This window comes from Lutjanus erythropterus, chromosome 18 (genome assembly GCF_056507025.1).
Source record: "Lutjanus erythropterus isolate fLutEry1 chromosome 18, fLutEry1.hap2, whole genome shotgun sequence".
NCBI classification, from domain to species: Eukaryota; Metazoa; Chordata; class Actinopteri; order Lutjaniformes; family Lutjanidae; genus Lutjanus; species Lutjanus erythropterus.
Window position 1 is genome coordinate 22633195 of NC_139334.1, and position 18879 is coordinate 22652073.

The window sequence follows — 18879 nt, forward strand, 5'->3', positions numbered from 1 at the left end:
TCCCCCTGCACCATGAGATTCTCTCTCATCTACGCCCGTTCCTCTACTTCTCTAACTCCCTATGAATTCCTCTTTTCTCCAAGTCAACTTCTCAGATAACACAAAAACTTTTCCCCCTGCTGTCTCACACAGACACTCATTCATTTGGTTTCCTGTCGTCTTGTTATTTCCTTTTTATCTCCGCGCTCCTTCCATACTTTTTTCAAGGCTCCCTGTGCCAAAAAGTAGCAGGTCGAAAGGTCAGCAGTTTCTTTCCTCAGTGGGCTGAGGACAGAAATATTGGCAGGAACAGTCAGAAAGAGGAACACTGACTCATGCAAGAGGACTGTTATTGTCAGAGGAGAATATGTCCAACTGTATGAAACACAGGTATATCCACTATGGCTGTGTATCGCTCAAAAAGTTTTGTTACCAGTACTGATACCTTGACTTGGATACTGGTTCTTGAGCTACACTTTTTTCTATACTAATTTTATAAAACTTTTTTTTTATAAATTACTGTACAATTACTCACTTCAAAGGAAAAAGGCGTTCAAAGACAGAAGGAGAAACTGTTTGTACTCTGTGCACTTTGATTGAATCTAATTACTATTATTTTGACAGATATTGAAATTGCAATATGATTTACAGAATCAGAGGTAATGATCATTTTTACAAAACATGTTAAAATGACTACGGTGTGATTGTTTTAGCAGGAATTTGTACCAAATGAAGATGTTATTTTAAGTCTGCAGAATCTGATTTGTAGGACAGGACATCTCTGCCTCATGACATTTATTGATTTAAAAGTTTTTTGACACACATTTTGCCTTTAACGAATATTGCACCTCCTGTGATCTGAAAATTGCAGAAAGCCATATTGTGATTGGTGAGACCTCTTACTTTCTTTGTGCTAAAGAGCAGGTAGCCAACCAGACATCATGTCAACATGTAAAGTTTGAGCTCCAAAAAGGTTTTCCTTCTTTGTGGAATTACCCCCAAGTGCACTTCTTCATTTACAAATAAAGCATATTTTGTTAGAATTTTTGGAACAGTCACTCACTAGGGAGCAAAATGAGGGGAGATTGAACAGAGGGTTATAAAATCACCAATTGCTGACATTTAGATGTGTGTGTGGATGTGCATGTGTCCATGCATGTGTGTCCATATGCACACATGTAGGTAGATATATGTGAATGCCATGCATGTTCACTGTTTGTGCATGTAGATGCAGGTGTATGCCTGCATCTACATGCACACCAAATTATGTCAAGGTATATATGGATATGCATGTTTGTATATTGTCTGCACACTACATACTTTTGTGTACTTGCATGATATAATATGGATCAATTTAAGATGAATTATTAAAGAATATATCCATATATGTACACTTGTTTTGTCATTTTTTTTGTAATTCTGAGGCTTTATGGTAAAGTCACTGAGAAAACTTATAACAAAGTGTAGTTTTATTTAAACAAGTTGTCTTTATAATTTTACAAAACCTTTTTTTTCAATTTCCTTGCCAAAGAAACCCCTTCAATATACATCACAACATACATCACACTTGTTTTTAGAAAAGCTGCCATGATATCAAGCATTTAAGGCTGCAACAATCCCTAAAAAGCCTGCAAAATCCTGGAGAGACTGATGGAAAAGTGAAAATTAGCACAGCTTAACAGTTATCCTAAAGTTAGAAGAGTTTATTTAAGATTTTGGGCATTTAGGATGCTTGTGTAATACACTTTTACTATCTTAAGTTAGGATGGGAAAACTGTTCATCTCTAATGTCTTTTTTCCCTACAGTTATTAACCCAAATTACCATGGTTACCAAACCAAATTAGGAAGATTCAATAATATGGTCCCTGATACAGGTTCTGACAAAGAGTGGAGTGAATCTCTACCACCTTCTCACCGGTTTCCTGAGGGAAGCCCTCCAGCACTGCCTAACTCGAGCTGTTGCTGATCAGCACTGTTCTTGCCTGGCAACACATCCACAGCAGTTGGCGAAAACACTCAAATCAGCAGCGGGTTAATTAAGCCATCAGAATGGCAGCTCTGGACGCAGCCAGGAGTGTACGCGTGCCTGTAAATCATGGCACCATCGACTGTACTGAAAACAACCGCGCTGAAACAGAAACATACAGGTCAAATTTAGGTGCTCTCAAATATCTCCTCTATTTCCCAAAAACAGGGAGAGGGGAAGAGAAAGACGGGCCGTCGACCTGGACAACCGCTCACAGATTTTCCCGACGCTGCAGCATCACTGCTGCCACGTCTCTGCCGCTCTCAGTTTGACTGTTGTGGCCTCGCCTCTGATTTATATCTGCTGGCTTCCTTGTCTCCATGGAGATTAATGGGTCTGCTCTGACAGGTGCAGAAAGCCCTGTATTAGTCTGTCAGCAGCAGAATCAACAATAAACACGTGTCCGCACGCGCACACGCGCACGCACAGATGAGGATGCTACTCCCCGAGGCCGGTGTCATCCCAGACGGCTTAGCAGAGCTTCCCATCAAAGCCGCGGCGGTGCCAAGGGAAACACACCGCTACAAATCTCCAAGGTGGAGTGTGTGAGCAGTTGTGTGTGAGAGCGCAAGGGCATTTTCTCGCATGTGTGCGAGGGGGGCTCGCCTTGTTTATACTTTGATTGGCAGCTTAATGTGCGACTGAGGCAGGGGGGCGGGGTTGGCGCTGAGGAATATTAGCATAATTCCCAGAGTGCCAGAGTTGGTGTTGGGTGTCGGAGAGCTATTCCGAAACTCAGCTGTGACCCACAGTAGCAGTGGGTCAACTTACCCTCGAGCCAACAAACAGACAAACACACACACGCTTGGTCAAACACACTCACCACATGGGATTCTTATTAATACACCTGTATGGATACATAAACTACTCATCCCTGAGAACTGGGACAACACCGGGGTTGATTTTTACTCTTAAATTATTATTATTTTTTATTAAATGTAATTGAACTTTGTAAGATGCTAAATCTGACATCTTACAGAGTTGACAAAAAGTTGCATTATTTCATTTCACAGCACAGTGATAGTAAGAAGTCATTTTATTTTTTTAAAGTTGCTATAAGTTTTCTTAATGCTAATCAAATACACATTTTTAAACCACAATTCTTATTTAGCTTTGATGTAGAAAGGCTCCGGAGTTGACTTGTCATGGTTGAGGCACATCTGATAGCAATATTATTTAATGAATTTGTGGGGAAAAAAGAAAGCTTACCAGTGCTTGAGTATTCCTGCCTATATAAAACAGGAAGTGAGAAACCATTTTTATGCCTGAATAAACTATGTTTTGGTTTGTTTGTTTTTAAACCAGACAGAGTTGACAGAAATCTTACACACAACTTCAAAGGGTCAACATTTTTATTAAAAAAAATACTTGAGATGATCATAATAGCACATTTTTATAATTAGATTACACTATATTTTGAAGGCTTTTAACGATTTTTAAAATTGTTTGACGTGTTTCTTTGTGTGGGGAAAAGGATGTTTTCTGGCACAAATTTAAAAAATTAAAGCAAACCTAAACATTTCATAAATTACATATATTTACAGTACCAGACACACTTCTTGTTCAAAGTGTTTTATTTAGTTTCATCTCAAGCTGTCATCAAAACAAAATGTGGCCACTTTGAAGAATCTAAAATATCAAGGAGAAAAAAACTTTTGCACACATGTAGGCAAACAGGTGCACAGGAGAAGAACATGAGTTGACAATAACAAGGAATGAGACTTTTGCACACTGACCCATGCACTTGCAATCAAAGATTAATTAACAACAATGTAATTAAAGCTTTGATTGCAAGTGCAGAGGACAGCGTGCGACGGAAACAAAAATATAGTTTGTTTTGTTCAAATTTTTTTTTTCCATGGTTTTGATGTCTTAAGTATTAATCTACAATGTGGAAAAGTAATAAAAACAAAGAAGACGCACTGATTGAAAAGATGTGTCCAAACTTTTGACTGGTACTTAAAGAATAAAATTTCACCCCCAAAAAACTGAATTAGAGTTCTGGTATTAATAAGCTTTAAAGATTTTTTGATGGGACATTTTAGTCACAATTTTTGCCTGAATGCACACACAACACACAAACAAACATGAACACCATCACACACCCACACCCACACACACACACACACACATATGCAGGTCCATTTACACTGTGGCGACAGTCAGTCTGTTAGCGGGATGCCATAGTACCGAGGGGTGGACAGATTTAGGCCTCCCTCACACCTAGCCCTGCCAGGGGTGGAGGGGGTTGGAGGGTACCGTTAACACTCAGTGTGCCAACAGATGCCTCCCACACCCCTACCCCACCTCGCCCCACCCTTCCTCCCCCCCCCAAATCCTGCTGTGCTCCAATCAGCACCTCTCGTTGGGTTGCTCTGCCCTGCACACAGCAACAACTGTTATTCACCGCTCCCAAAATAACACAGCAGCCAATCAGAGGAGCGGCGGTCAAGGCGGACTGACTCCTTGGCTGCAGGTGAAAGAAGGACAACAAAGACGGAAAACAAAAGGGGGGCACAGACGTGGGAAAGAAAGGAGAAAAGCTTCAAGAATGGCAAAAGAAAAAAAGAAATGTGGAGGCAGAGGAGCAGAAAACATGAAAACAGAGAGGAAGGAGGGATGGCTAGGCAGACAGAGCAGAGGACGGAGGAGGAATGAGATCGCGTAATGATGTGTTCGGGTGCTGGCTGTTCTGTTCTGACTGTGGCAGCTACCATGGTAACCTCATAAATAGGTGCCCTACATATCATCAGGGCATAAGGTTACACAGCTCAGTAAATAAACACACAAACAGCAGTGGGAGACCGGTGGGAAGAAGGAGGAGGAGGAGGAGGAGGAGGAGGAGGAGGAGGAGGGTGATGGGAGAGCAGCAGAATAAGAAAATCAGTTAAAGAGATTTTTTAAAAAAAATCAAAGGCAGTGAGAGGAAAACCAACAACACTAATGACTTGATCCTCTGTGTAGGTGTTAATGTGTGTCTGCCTGTCGTACACTCTTAGAAATAAAGAACCATCAACGGTTCTCCAGCTTGTCCCCATAGCAGAACTATTTTTGGTTCTTGTTAAAACCTTTTCATAAAGGTTCCACTTGGATCCCATTCAGAGAGTCCTAAAGAGTTAAATCTAGAACCATCTGTGACAGGTTTCATCAAAAACCCCTATGAGAGGTTCTACAGAGAACCCTTCTATGGTGTGATGGATCCACCCAAAGCCCTCTCTGAGGGTTCTGTCCATAACCTTTCCACCTTCTAAGGGTGCTAGAACACATTCAGGGGATTCTACCGAGAACCTTTTTTATATTCTGAGGGGTTTTATCTGAAACACACCCAGGTGGTTCTACCAAGGACTTTCAAATATTCCAATGGTTTTAACTACAACACACCCAGGTGGTTCTACTGAAAACCTCTTGATATTCCAAGGATTTTATCTAGCACATACACAAGTGGTTCTACCAGGAACCTTTTTATATTCTGAAGGTTTTATCAAGAACACACCAAGGGGTTTCTACCTGGAACCTCTTTATATTACAACGTCTTCATCTAGAACACAACCAGGGAGTTCTGCTGAGAATCCTTTTATATGCCAAAGGGTTTCATCTAGTACCCACCCACAGGGTTCTACCAAGAACCCTTTAATATTACGGTACAAAAAACCCTCGATAAAAGAGATTTTCAAGGATTTCAACAATCCTTGAGGAAGAGGTTTCAAAAAAGGTTCTTGGGATAAAAAGGGTTCTTCAAAAGCAAATGGTTCTTGGTAGAACCTCAGCCCTTCAGCAGGAGCCCTTGTTTCTAGGAGTGTACGTAATTACCTAAATCTACAATGTGCTGCTGCTGAACACCCACATGAGAGACAAGCTGAGGTAAGTCCCCCTCTCTAAGTTTATTCACTGCAATGCCAGTGCCTTATGCACAGAAACACACGCTCCAATTGCCTTTCCCTCTCTGTCCCTCTGTAGCACAACCCTAAATTACCTTTAAATATTCCCTAGGGTGGAAAGGAGCGCCAACACACACACACACACACACACGTCTGCACACACACAGTCACATCCACACACTCACGGTTCAAAACACAAGTTAGAAACCAGGAAAAGTCAACAAAGAGCCACTCCTAGCACAATGGGCTGTTCTGTTCCATGATTCAGAGTGCCGCCAACCATTTTATTCAAGCCCAGATAGGGAAACTGTATCAGCGTGTTCATCACAGTTAATGAACACTATTCATCACGGCCCATCAATTACAGCGGCATCAACCCCGTTGTGTCACAGCGACAAAATTCTCGCCTGGGCGGTGTTTTATATGACATGTACTGAAAGCAATTGTCTATTCTTTGTCTAATTCTGTCAATCACTCTGTTTCTTGGTTCCTGTATTTCTGACACTTAGCCAGTCACTCTAGGACTGCATATCTATTTGCTTCTTACACCATGGCAACAGTAACATTCAAAATACATATTTGGATGATGCTGCTGCTGGATTATGATCTTAACTATGTGTAACTACAGGGAATGGGAAATAAATCAAAGCTGCACAGCATGTAAATACTCTCAACGATCACAAAATGCAAAGAAAAGTGTTCGCTACTGATGTCTGCTTTAACTGATACACTAATTTGCAACAGATTTGTAAGGTCCCATCCTTCTACAAAGCAGCGAGCTGGTGCTTCAGCCAGGGAGAGCTGGACTCAATAATGACTATTATTTTGCCAGCAGACACAAAGAATAATAATTCAGGTCTGAAATGTGGAGTTTATGACATGACTTAAAGGGACAGTTTAGCTTGCTATAGCTATATTTGGCCTTTCTAATGGCAGTTTCCCATCAGCAAAAGCTGTTTTAAGGCAGGGTAAAGCAGTGAAAATATTCTAAATATAGCTACACTTAAAATAATAATGATTTTTTTCAGTTGACCTTTTTTAATTGGCAAAAAATTTGTGTTGCTGCTGACCCTGTCCACAGCAGTTCATTGCTTAGCTTCCAACACTTGCACTCCTGCTGTTTCTCCAAACTGTGGCCTAACCCTAACCCACTGACTATCGATAAGTGCCTCAAACAACCCTTAAAATAATCTATCCGTTAAAGTCCTTAAAACATGGATTATCACACAGCTGTTGTGCATTTGTCAGTAGTTTTCATGTTAAGGTGTGTTTTTCACTTACTCTGATCACCTCTGGAGTCTGCTGGATGAGGAGGGTTGAACCAGTGTCTTTGGTGGCAGCAGCATCTCCGACAGTAACTGTATCTCTAGTGGCTACAACAGTTGGGATGGAGGCTGGAGCTTCGGGCACATCCACAGGTGTAGGTTCAGCCAACTGTGTGGAGGAATGCAGGCTTGCAGGTACAGATGTTACAGGGGCAGGGATGGATTGTGGATCAGTCTCAGCTGCAGAGGCTTCTGTGACTTTATCTGTAGCATCAGTTGGTTCAGGTATGGGTGTAGGTAGAGGTTTGGGGGCAGCATCAGGTGCAGGTTCGGATGTCGCATTGCACACGGCCTCAGGCACTGCAGTTACAGATGTTGGTGCAGGTGAAGCTGCAGGTGTGTTTGCCAGGGAGAGTTTTGGTGGTATAGCTGGGACTGCATTTGTGTGCATGGATGGCACAGTGGACGGAGCTGGTGGGTTTGTGCTTTCCACAGGAGTGTCAGCCCTGCCGGCTGTGGCCAGTGTATCCTGAAGGAGCCTCATCACCTCCCGCTCCTTCCCGCTGTTCCTCTCAGCACTTCCTGTGCTCCCTGCCCCAGAATCCACCAGCTCCTGAGCAAAGCTCTCAATGCTCTCCAGTATCCTCAGCAGCAGAGCTCCATCCTCCTCCTCTCCGACCACAGCGTCACTGTTCTCTCCCTGGGGAGGAGTGAAACTTTGGGGAGTCCTGGAGGTAGGGCCATTCATGGCGAGGTGGTTCTCTGGCTTCTGGACTTGGAATTGGGTCATTTTGGGCTGAGCGAGGGACTCCGGGGAAGTGATTCCCTGGCTTCCATCTCTCTTCCTGGTTTTGGCTGGAAGTGGAGGCTCAGTGTTTCTGGGATGGCTCATACTCTGAGAGAGATTCTCCAAGTCCATCAGCAGTTTGTCGATGTCATCATTCCTGTGTGAGACAGCTTTGGGTGCTGAGACTGTTTGCGAGCCAGCAGAAGGCCAAGCGGGGCTGTAGCCAGTGCTGACCGGCAGTGTATTTGAGGAGTTATGAAGTGAGTGTGGATGGGACAGGTGTTGACCAAACATTGTCCCGTTGGTAGTTTTCATCCCTCTGGTTGGAGTAAGGGCCTGTTGTGAGATCTCTGGTGTCTTGTCAACATCTGCCTCCTCCTCTTCGATATAAAGAGCCTCCATGGGGGATGCTGGAGGAGTGTGTGCATATGGTGGGGTCGGAGAGGTACGAAGAGGGGAAGGAGAGTGTGTCGGAGAGGATCTGGATGGAGAGCATGTTACAGATGGGGGAGAAAGGGTGTGTTGTGTGATTGAAGAAGGATGTTGTAGTCCGTTGGTAAGTGGAGAGGCTCTGGATGGAGAGCTTTGTACTGGTTTGGTGTGGATGGAGTCTGATTTCAAAGACGAGGAAGGAGATAAAACAGAGGAGGGAGTAGAAGTCTTTGGGACAGGAGGTGACTGCACCACATCCTCGTAGCGAGGAGGTTGCTCATTGCCAAATATTGGAGAGTATGGCCCCTGCTGGATGGAGTGAAGAGTGTTAACCAGCTCAGCGAGATCACCCTGACCCCCCTGTCCAATGCCTCCCAGACTTCCAACTCCCTCCAGTTCCAGAGGCAGTCTCTTCAGATAGGAGCTGAGTCGGCTCATCACAGCCCGATACACACTGTCAGGACTGGCTCCTCCATCCTCCGGCCCTCCACCAGCTTTGCGTCTGATGCACTGCTTGATGATGTCGGTGCATTTCTTTAGGTCTTCAGAACATTTGAGCAAGATGTCAAGGCAGGCACGGATGTCCTCGCCGCCCGCTCCCCCAGTGCCTGCCTCCCCTCGTGTCTTTTCCAGCAAACGGGTGATCAGGTTCTCCTCTCCAAGGGCATTGAGGTACAAGGAGGCCACTGTGTTTAGACTTTGGTCCAAAGACCCAGTGCTGGATAGACTGCTTGTTGATCCACCACCCACTTTGGTGATGGATGACAAGGTGGCTGTACTGCCCTTTAGCTTTGTCTCCTCCAAGCCTGCTCCCTTCCCTGGCACAAATGGTGGCAGGTTCTCATCGTTAAGAGTAGTCATGCCATTCGTCATGCCATTAGTTGTTCCGTTTGTGGTGATTTGGGAACTGAAGTGGCCATAGATGATCTCCAGGTCAGTGGAGCGACGGCTGAAAGAGTCTGGACGGACCTTACGACCTTTCCGGAAGGTGACATGGCTGGAAGATGAGAGGCGGAGCTTGTCAAAAGAAAACTCTTTGAGCTTGCCACTGGCCAAGTTGATGGCCTCTTCGGTAATGTCTTTCAGGCTGCTAGAGGAGCTCAGGTTCCCCGTTGACCCTCCGACACTGGAGGTCTTTTTACCACGCCACGTGGGGCTGTCTTCTCCAAGCGACAAATTGCCACTGCTGCCTGCCCTCTCTAGTCCATTATAACTGGTATCCATGGTAACACTAATTTTACCATGGTTGGGAAGTTGCTGAGGGATCATGTTACGGGAGTGTATGAGTGAGCTGTTTGGGTCAGTGTATGCGGGATCAGGTGCAACGAGCAGCTCAGAGCACGTGCCGCGGTGTGCGACAGTACAGTCTAGTCCCTGGGACAGCGCCCCACATGGCCCTGAGCAGTAGTGCACAGCATGGGAGTGACTGCGCCGGTCCACTACCACGCTGTTGTAGCAGCTCACACTGCTCACAACTACACGATAGGCTGCTGCCATGGTGATCAATGTCTTTCAGGGCATAGGAAGGTCAAAATAATATCAAAATATAAAACAAAAATAATATCGCTTCAAAAAAAATCCAACTGGATTGTAATGTTTTGTTGAAATTCCTTCAGTTGAGAGACAAAAGCAGAAAAAAGATGTCTTTTAACTGCATGATGACAATTTTCAAAGACACACAATGCTGTAGCAGATACAAAAAAATGGCAATCAATATCTGCAAAGAAACTTCCAAAGTCGATATCCTTTCATGCTTGCACCTAAAAAAGCTTTAAAGGGCTCCACTCTATAGCAGAGGTAAAGAATTCCTTGTCTGCAATCTCTGGGCCTCTTAATAACAGCTGTAAGGTTCCTCCTCTCCACAGGAACCTTCTCCGTTTCCTCTCTAGCAGCAGCTCATTAGCTGGTAATGACAGCCGTGGAGGATGGCAACAGCAGAAGATCCAGCTGGGATATCACCCATCCTTCCAGAGAAGCAGCCCCAGGGGCCTAATCCAAGGCCAGTGAGGCCTCGACATCGCCCCGGCCGAGGCTCATCCCCTTGGCAATGAGACGTTGGAAGAACCCCCTTATCTTGCTCTGTGGTTTCTGAAGTCCTGATGGAGCCGAGAAGCTTTCGTCGACTCCAACACAGCTGCAGACTAGCAGGGGACCAACCGCAGATGGCCGACTGCCTCTTTGTTTCTGTGCACGAGTGTGTCAGTCCCGTACTCTCTCTCGCCCCTTCCGTCTCCCGCTGTCAACCATGTGTCAGAGGAAGTGTGTGTTTCTGACAGGAGGACACCACCTGCGAGTCAGCAGAGAGGGGAGCCAGGGAGGGAGGGAGCAGAGAGGGTGAGAAAGAGGGAAAGAGAAAACAGAGGAAGAGAAAGTAAATCATTAAGACAGTTAGAAGTGGATCATTGTGAATGTGAGTGCATGCATGTGGTGTGCACACATACGGAGTTGCGTATGAGCAACACACTCTCCCTCCAGCTATCATCCAGATGACAGCTGATATGAGGGTTCACCCTCTTTATCATCAAAAAACCTGCAAAACCGCACATAACTTCCTACCACATTAACCTCTGATACACACATATACAGATCAAACGGAGGAGAGGAAGGGAGACTGAGAAGCGTGGAAGGTTAAACTGGCAAAACATGAAAAAAGATGTGACTCCATCTCTCGTCACAGCAGAACTACAAAGAGTTTTCTTAAAACCCCGCCGAGAGATCACGACTCAATAAAAGAGAGAGAAAACACCTGTTGCTTTCACGTTCGCTGTGCTCCGGCGCGAATCCTAGATTATGTTTATAAAAGCAAATAAAGATGCCTTTTTCTGTTCTACCGTGTTTCACTCTTTTCTGTTTCATTCTATTCAACTTAAAGTGCTTCAGAAGTGGCAAAAAGACTAAAGCAGACAAGCACAAACTTACATACAAGGAGGAAAGACAGAAACACACACAGATACAACCAAAGTAGTGAAACAGGGGCAACAGTGTGACAGCTGTCCCAAACCCTGTATGCTGTAACAAAGTAGGGGTGTACGAAAATATCCATATACTACCTAATGCATATGATACTATCTTCTTTCCTGACAGTTATCCTAAATTTAGATTTAAAGAAAAGATTAAAAGCAATGTACAGTATTGTGATATGCATCGTATCGCCAGATTTTTGCCAATATACAGTCATATAACAAAGAGCTCCATCCCCGCTATCTTCACTGTACGCCTAAATAAAACAAAAACTTTTCAAAGGGGTGTAAAATCTGACTTTTGATCCTACAGATCCACCTAAAAGTTAAATTTTCACTACTGAACGCTGACAGACAGTGAAACATATTTCAGAATTTAGTCACATATTTTGATTTTGTCCACTTTGGCTCAAGATTTCAAAAATGTTCAAAGTGAAAACACAGTAGTTTGCTGATAAACATCTACTGCTGAACTGGGAACCAACTGTACTGTTCTGTATTGTGTTGTGCTTTGATTCGCCAGGTTTTCACTTTTTCTGGCCTTCATCTTGGGTCTTCCTCAACCCTACTCTGTCTTGGTAGCATGAGCAATAGACATGCATACGTGCACCTTTTCTATGAGCTGGCAGTCTGTTTGTTGTATTTGGCTCCACTTTTTCTACTTCGTGCATTGTTTTCTGTGTTGTGAAAAAATGAAACATTTCCACAAAATAGTATATATCTTAAAAAAATACTTTACTGCTGAGGGTTTCATATAGGAGCTGCAGTTCTGTGCAGTAAAAGAGGTCAAGCAATATGTAAATACCAGTAACATGCCGCATACCAGGAACTAACAGAGCCAGAGCAGAAGGTAAACACATTGTGCAGTAAACCTGCAAGCAAGACTGATCTGCAGTGATTTAAACGCTGTCTTAGAGGGTAAAAACATTCATCATGTGAGGACCCATTTTTTAAAATTCTTTTTTATTTATTTATTTCAGAGCCAATTTCTGCATCTGTCTCCTGTTCTATCAATTACTTTTAGATGCTTGAGTTTCAGTGTTCAATTAGACTGATTTTATTTTCTCACTCTGTTTTCCCTCCCACTCCACAGAGGACGCACTTCTCAGAGCTGTGCCCTGTTTTACACACGCATGCCCATACAGTACGTACTGTATATACATACGTGCACATTAACTGTAATACTGTGGTGAGACACACCACTCCAGCCACAACCACACACATGCAATCTAAAGCTCAAGCTTAATCCCAACTATACAAACATACTGTCTGTTTACTGAAACTGGTATCTGAATCTCAGAAATCCTAATGACTTCCAAATTTGAATCTAAAAAGGATTCAAAAAGAAAAAAAAATATCTGGAGAAGCCAAGGTCTTCTATGACTAATAATTGTTTTTTAAGAATTTTTCAGATTTCACGAAAAAAAAACCTGCCAATACAGCCACAGCAGTGATAGTTTATTTAAGTTCAAACCTGTGGGATGCAGGATTTTCAGAATAACCACCGGGAGAAAGAACAACATCGAAAGGTTATTACAACTCAGACTGAGAGCGTGGACATATGATCTGTGGCGGGTTCTCGGGGGGATTATGGAGCCGGAGTTTCCTACTTGAAAGTGTGAAAAAGAGCAACTGGGGAGAGGGGGGAGGAATGATTGGTGGGCTTGTGGGTGGGGGAGAGTGGCGGGCAAGGTGGGGGGGGGGGGTTTGTGGCACCTGGAAAAACAACTATTAAGGAGTTGTATGGAAAAAACAGGCGGTCACCTCATCTCTCTGTCTCCCTTTCTGTCCGCACAAACACAACAGCTGGATGCTGCTGAATCAGTCTCTCGAGCAGGAAATTACACTTCCTGGCAAGAAATCTGGACAGACGGTTAGAAATAGACTATTATAGGATAGTAATCACACACACATATGTCCACACACACACTGCTTCCTCTTTGCTGTACACAGTCTTAATATCTGTGTGTATATCTTGGTAAATGACAGCTTCCCAAAATGATACCGAGCATGTAAACAAACTCCACTTGTGTTTACAACAGTGAGCAACCTCTACACACACACACACACACACGTGCATTCACCCACTCACGAACGTCTGCACATGCCTCACTGACACATATAACAGAAAAAGATGATTCAGTAGTACACACACACACACACACACACACACACACACACACACACACACACACACACACACACACACACACACATTCATTCTGTTGCATCTTTTCAATCCTTGCTATGATTTAATGGCAGCTTAGTGTTGGCGATTTTCTTTGGACATATTTTATGGGCGAGTTAGCAGAGAATGCGTGGAGATATCAGCTTTCAGTTTAAAATCAACAAGCCAAAGCTTACAGCTGAAATCAGGAATGTCTTTGGACATGAGACACGCAGGTTTATTTTTAAGAAATCTTTCTGGGAAGTTAAGAAAAAAACTAAACAAAAAACATTTGTTCACTCTCATGACCTTTTCAGTCCAGCAACAGGTAGCTCTCTGTTTTATTTCATTGCTAAACTGGACAAGTGCGAGTGTTTTTGTATAGTACAGGCTCAGTTTACTTTAAGATGCATAGAACAGTATAACTGTATGGTAACCAAGTGTTTTGGGTTCCCCCTGACTGTATAAACTTAATAAGAAAACATGACAATAAGTCCAAACTTCTCATTGTTATCTATATAGAACAAGCAAGCAGCCAGGCGGCTTTCCAAGTCATAGTCCAATACAATATATATAGAAATCTACATTTTGGGACAAATTCGCAAAAGCTGAATTTCAAATTTTTATTCTTAGGTCATGTCCTGCAGCATGTCTCAATAGTCAGAAGGTTAATGTTCTGGCATAAAGCTGATTAGATCGCCTCCAGTAAATGAACTGAACTGAATTCCAACAAGTAACCACTATCTTGTTTGATTAATTTCTCATAAGAATAAAAAATCAAATCAAAATCGGCAACTCTTTCGTGTGTTCCTTTATTAGTGGACCTTGAACGCTCCGATATTGAGAACGTGCAGACATACTGCAAAGATAATTCATATTGTATCACACCTAACTTTACAGGGTGATAATATATTGGGAAAGGGCTTAATCTGCAATGCGATGCAATGAAACAAACTTTTCAATAGATGTCAGTTTTTGAGTCATGACAAAGGCCCAAACGTGGCCTGCAACAGACTAGGTGAGCCTTGTTTTTAGCCAAGCAGTTGTTGATTAATTGCAGCCGTTATGTTTTTAAAAAATTGCAGATCACAGCTACCACTGGAGGTCCTACAGTCACAAATGTGCGCAAAAAATGTTAAGATGATGGGTACAGCAGTGTGCTAAGGGGCAGCATTTAAAACCATGAAAAGACAACACTTTTGCCGTATTGTGATATAATCTATGACGATATCGAGTCTCTAATCAAACTATTAATATAATATTGATACACTGCCCAGCGCTAGTAGGTGTAATAATAAGCAACAATAAACAGAGATAAATTTTCATCAGGTTGAACCGAGTACACAGTAAAGGATACTGTTAAAGTTTATGTGAGGTTTTTAACAAAGGGAACCATAATGCAATTTGTGGTGGAATCCAATCCGTCCTCTTTATCCTTTATTTCCCCCACTTCCTCTTTTTTTTCCAGTGGTTTTATTGTTCTCTTTGTCTGTGTGAATGGACTGAAAAGCAGAACAAGGAGAGAGTCCAGGAGGTAGATTGGTTGATCGTGTTCCATAAGTTTCCCTGCGGTTATTTGACAGCTTTCTCCCTCTCTCCTTCACATCCACTCATACTCTCCCTCTTTCTCTGCCTCTTCCCCCTCTCCCTCCCTCCTGTCCTTCTCCTCCATCTAAAAACGTCCTCCCTTCAACCTGACCTTCACCAGGAAGCACTAAATCACCAGAGGCCACTTCTGTCACAACCTCAGATCCAGCCACTAAAAGTATGGTTGGGCAAGTATGTGTGCGCGTGCACGGAGAGAGGTTGTGTACTTTGCACACGTTAATGCATGCATGTTGTTTTGCTGTGTGTGTGTGTGTGTGTGTTAATGGGCACACACAGCGAGGGGCCAGGGGGGCCTCCCAGGGGAAGTGGGTCTTTGTGAAGAAGAAGGCCCAAATAGGAACCCCAAACATCCCCGCAGGGAGAGGGGACAGGTCTATACTAGCCTTCTGACTGTATACACACACACATACACACACAGAGCTTGATGCACAACTCCAGTGTTGCTTCTGAGCTCACCCAAAGAAAACAGAGAGCTCTGCTATGCTGTGCACATACTAAACAGAACCAACAGAGAGACTAGTGGCTCTGTGGGTATTTACTTCTGTGCTACAATGGGGGGCAACAGCAGCTACAAAAGAGGGATTACTGGGCTTTATTCGACATTACTCTCTGCTGAAATACACATACTCATAAGGAAATGCATACAGACACATGCAAACGCAAAAACTGTGCTAATGTCTGCAAGATAATTTGTAGGTATCGCCAGATGGTTTTGGAGAATTAAATAAATTATTGTGGCAAGCACAGAATGAGAGTCATGAAGCAGCTATCAATACCTTAAACCCTGTAAGTGCTGTTATATGAACATCATAACACATTAATAAATAATTCATATGTGATGTCATAATTTCATGCATTAACTGAGTAATAATAAAAACAATTTAATATAATAATAATTTGATGTAAGGTTAAAAATGTATGAGTTGAAATCTAATGTGCAGCAGGTAAAAATAAATATAAATGTTGCAACCATATATGCATATATACTAATGCTCCTGTTCGCAGTGCCTGTGCATCCAATTTCTTTCTATACAATGCAAAGTGAGCACTGCCTCATGAGGCTCTACTAGTTTTCATTCACTCAAGGTTATATTCATGTCTGAAGCTCAATCAGACAGTAAAGGGACTTCTAAGAAACTTTCAAGAAACTTTAAATGACTTTCAATGACTTTAAATTTCTTTTCACAACAAGCTGCCAACAAGATATTTGTTGAAATTGTAAAAAGTCTTTTGTTTGCCTTGTATTTTTTTTTTTTATTCATGAGTATAATTCTTACGGTGTAAGGCGTAAGGCGTGATGGCATGATGGCGTGACTAAGGCTAGGGTGCAGCAGAGAAATGAGACGTGCCCTGCCCAAGCAATAAGCATCTGTTTGAAGAGCCGACCCGTGTCTGTGTTGTTGTGAAGAGAGCCAAAGGCCTTTGGAGCTGCTCGCAAGAAATGTAACAGCCACCTCACTAATAGTTAAAACTATAAACAAGCACAGAAATGACAACTATTAACATATACCACCATGCTTTAAGCAGACAAACATTGAGAAGAAGTAATCTTTGCATTTTGTTAGAGATGGGACCGATCTGATCCAGTATCAGAAATGCAGATTTCAGCCTTTCACGTGATTATTCCCCACTTTTCTTTGTTTTTATCCTATTAAACTGAATATTTTGAGGTTTTGGACTGACAAAATGAGCCATTTACAGACATCACCTTGGACTTCGAAAAACTAGGATGGTCATTTTTCACCATTTTGACATTTAATAGACGTTGCAGCTCCAGATTAAACAACTCAACTTTAGTCTTTGTTGTTATCTTATAACCGCTAAAAGAACAGTTTTTACAGGGGCAAGTAAAAGTTTAGATTTCTGACCCACTTGCATTGCAAACATTAATGTTGGACCATGTAATTTCTGTGGAGGCGACGATTCAGAACCACTCCTATAATGCACCAGTTTTTAAATTCAACAACTATAAAATCATTTGATGAGTTGTTTAAAAAGACTTTTATTTATTGCTTTCTTCCATCGATCCTTTCTTTCTTTAGTTCTTTCTCACAGTTCTCCCCTCTAACACACTCTGATCTTTACAAATGTCCAACAAACTAACTGCAGTTCTGACCCACTTCTCTGCTTCTCACATGAATTATTTACTCTGACTTCTAAGTGCCTGTTTGCCTCCAAATACACACAGACACACACACACACACACACACACACACACACACGCACAAACTACACAGTCATTTCTCTTGAGAAAGGAGTCTGCAGCAGAGTTGGTTCATCAGCTGTGAATCAATCAGCTGTATCGCTGTCATTTTGAGACAGAGGTGCAGACAGATCAGACAGAGGATACTCTGGCAGACAGCTCTGTCCTCGTCAGACCTCGGACCGCGCTTTCAAAATCATCATCATCATCATTTTCTACGTCAGCTACAGCTGCAGCAAAAGTCAGACTGAGGAAAAGAGGGAGAAAGGTGGTTTGGCAATCAGATTGTTCAAGAAAGGAAGAAGAGGAACATAAAAAAAATGAGCACAAGAGAAAAACTGTAAAACTGCCACAGGAAATTTAGTGGGTTTTTTTTTTTTTTATCTTAACTCAGTATCAAACTATTTGCAGAGTTCTGGTGCATCGCCTCACTATCTCCCTCTTTCCTGCCTATTGTCTAATAACACAAAAATACATAAAATATAACACGTTAAATATGTGACATTTAAAACACAGCAGGAGGTTCCTGTTGACCGCGCCAGATGCACAAGGCTATCAGTCTTTCTCAGGGAGGAGAGCTGGAGGTTTTGGGGGTCTGGTTTACCAAAAAGCCCCGCCAAGTCCCACACAGAGACAAGCGGGGAGCTGCTCTGCAAACCAGACATCTGTACGCGAGCCAAAACACAGGCTGGAGGAGGATCACAGGGGATATCTGACACAATTAAGGGACGGTTAAGATTTATTTAAATCTTATAAACAGAAGAAAGCATAAAATAGGCATTTTCTTACATCTGTGGATGAGGAATATCCCTAAAATGAGGAACGACAACAGCTCAGGTGTGCTAACAAAATATGTGCATGTACAAACATATATATTAATGTGTATTCATCCTGTAGTTTGATTGTTTTTGGTTTCCATGGAGTTTTATCCTCATGATATATTTGCTCAGGATGCATACTTGCCAACCCCCATTTTCCCAGGAGACTCCCGTTTTTCCTTGCCTTCTCACTATCTCCTCCCTGGATCACAACTCTCCTGTGTCTCTCCCGATTTCTGAATGTTCAAACTTTTTTTTTTTCCTTTTCTGGCTCTGCAAAACGTGCATAAGCCCCTACGACTCCAAACAGCTACTGTTTGCACACGGACAACAATACAGTTATACCAAACCAGACTCTGCAAAGAAGAATTCATATGTCTTCATGAAAGTTTTAAAATAAAGGGGCGTGCATTTCGTGAAATCTGCAACGCCAATTTTCTTTAAGAGGAAGGGCAAAAAATAACTGAATGAAAGAAAACTGATGAGCATTAGTTCATGCCAGAGAAAGCAGTAAAAGCAAAAGGATTCAACATAAAACTGTTGCTGCAGTATACTACTGTATATTTTGTTTTTTTCATGCTGGAAGCAAACTCAATATTTTTGGCTTCGAGTCCTCCGTATTTTTGAGGCCTCAAGTCTCAGTCGAAGATTCAAATCATCGGTCAGAGATTCCAGAGTCGACTGAGATTCATCAAGCTGAGCTGTCATTTTTGTCATGTTTTGTTTTTCTGTCGTACTTTTGGGGAACATTACAG

At 42.7% G+C, this 18879-nt stretch overlaps 1 protein-coding gene across 1 annotated transcript in view; it reads right to left on the bottom strand.

The window, feature by feature from the left end:
- ppp2r3a (protein phosphatase 2, regulatory subunit B'', alpha) overlaps positions 1-18879 on the bottom strand; it is a 95195-nt gene that overhangs the window by 27206 nt on the left and 49110 nt on the right. The window contains exon 2 of the mRNA XM_084742244.1: positions 7166-10655. Coding sequence (XP_084598370.1) covers positions 7166-9865 — 2700 coding nt within the window. The 5' untranslated portion in view covers positions 9866-10655. The remainder of the gene's footprint in view (positions 1-7165; positions 10656-18879) is intronic.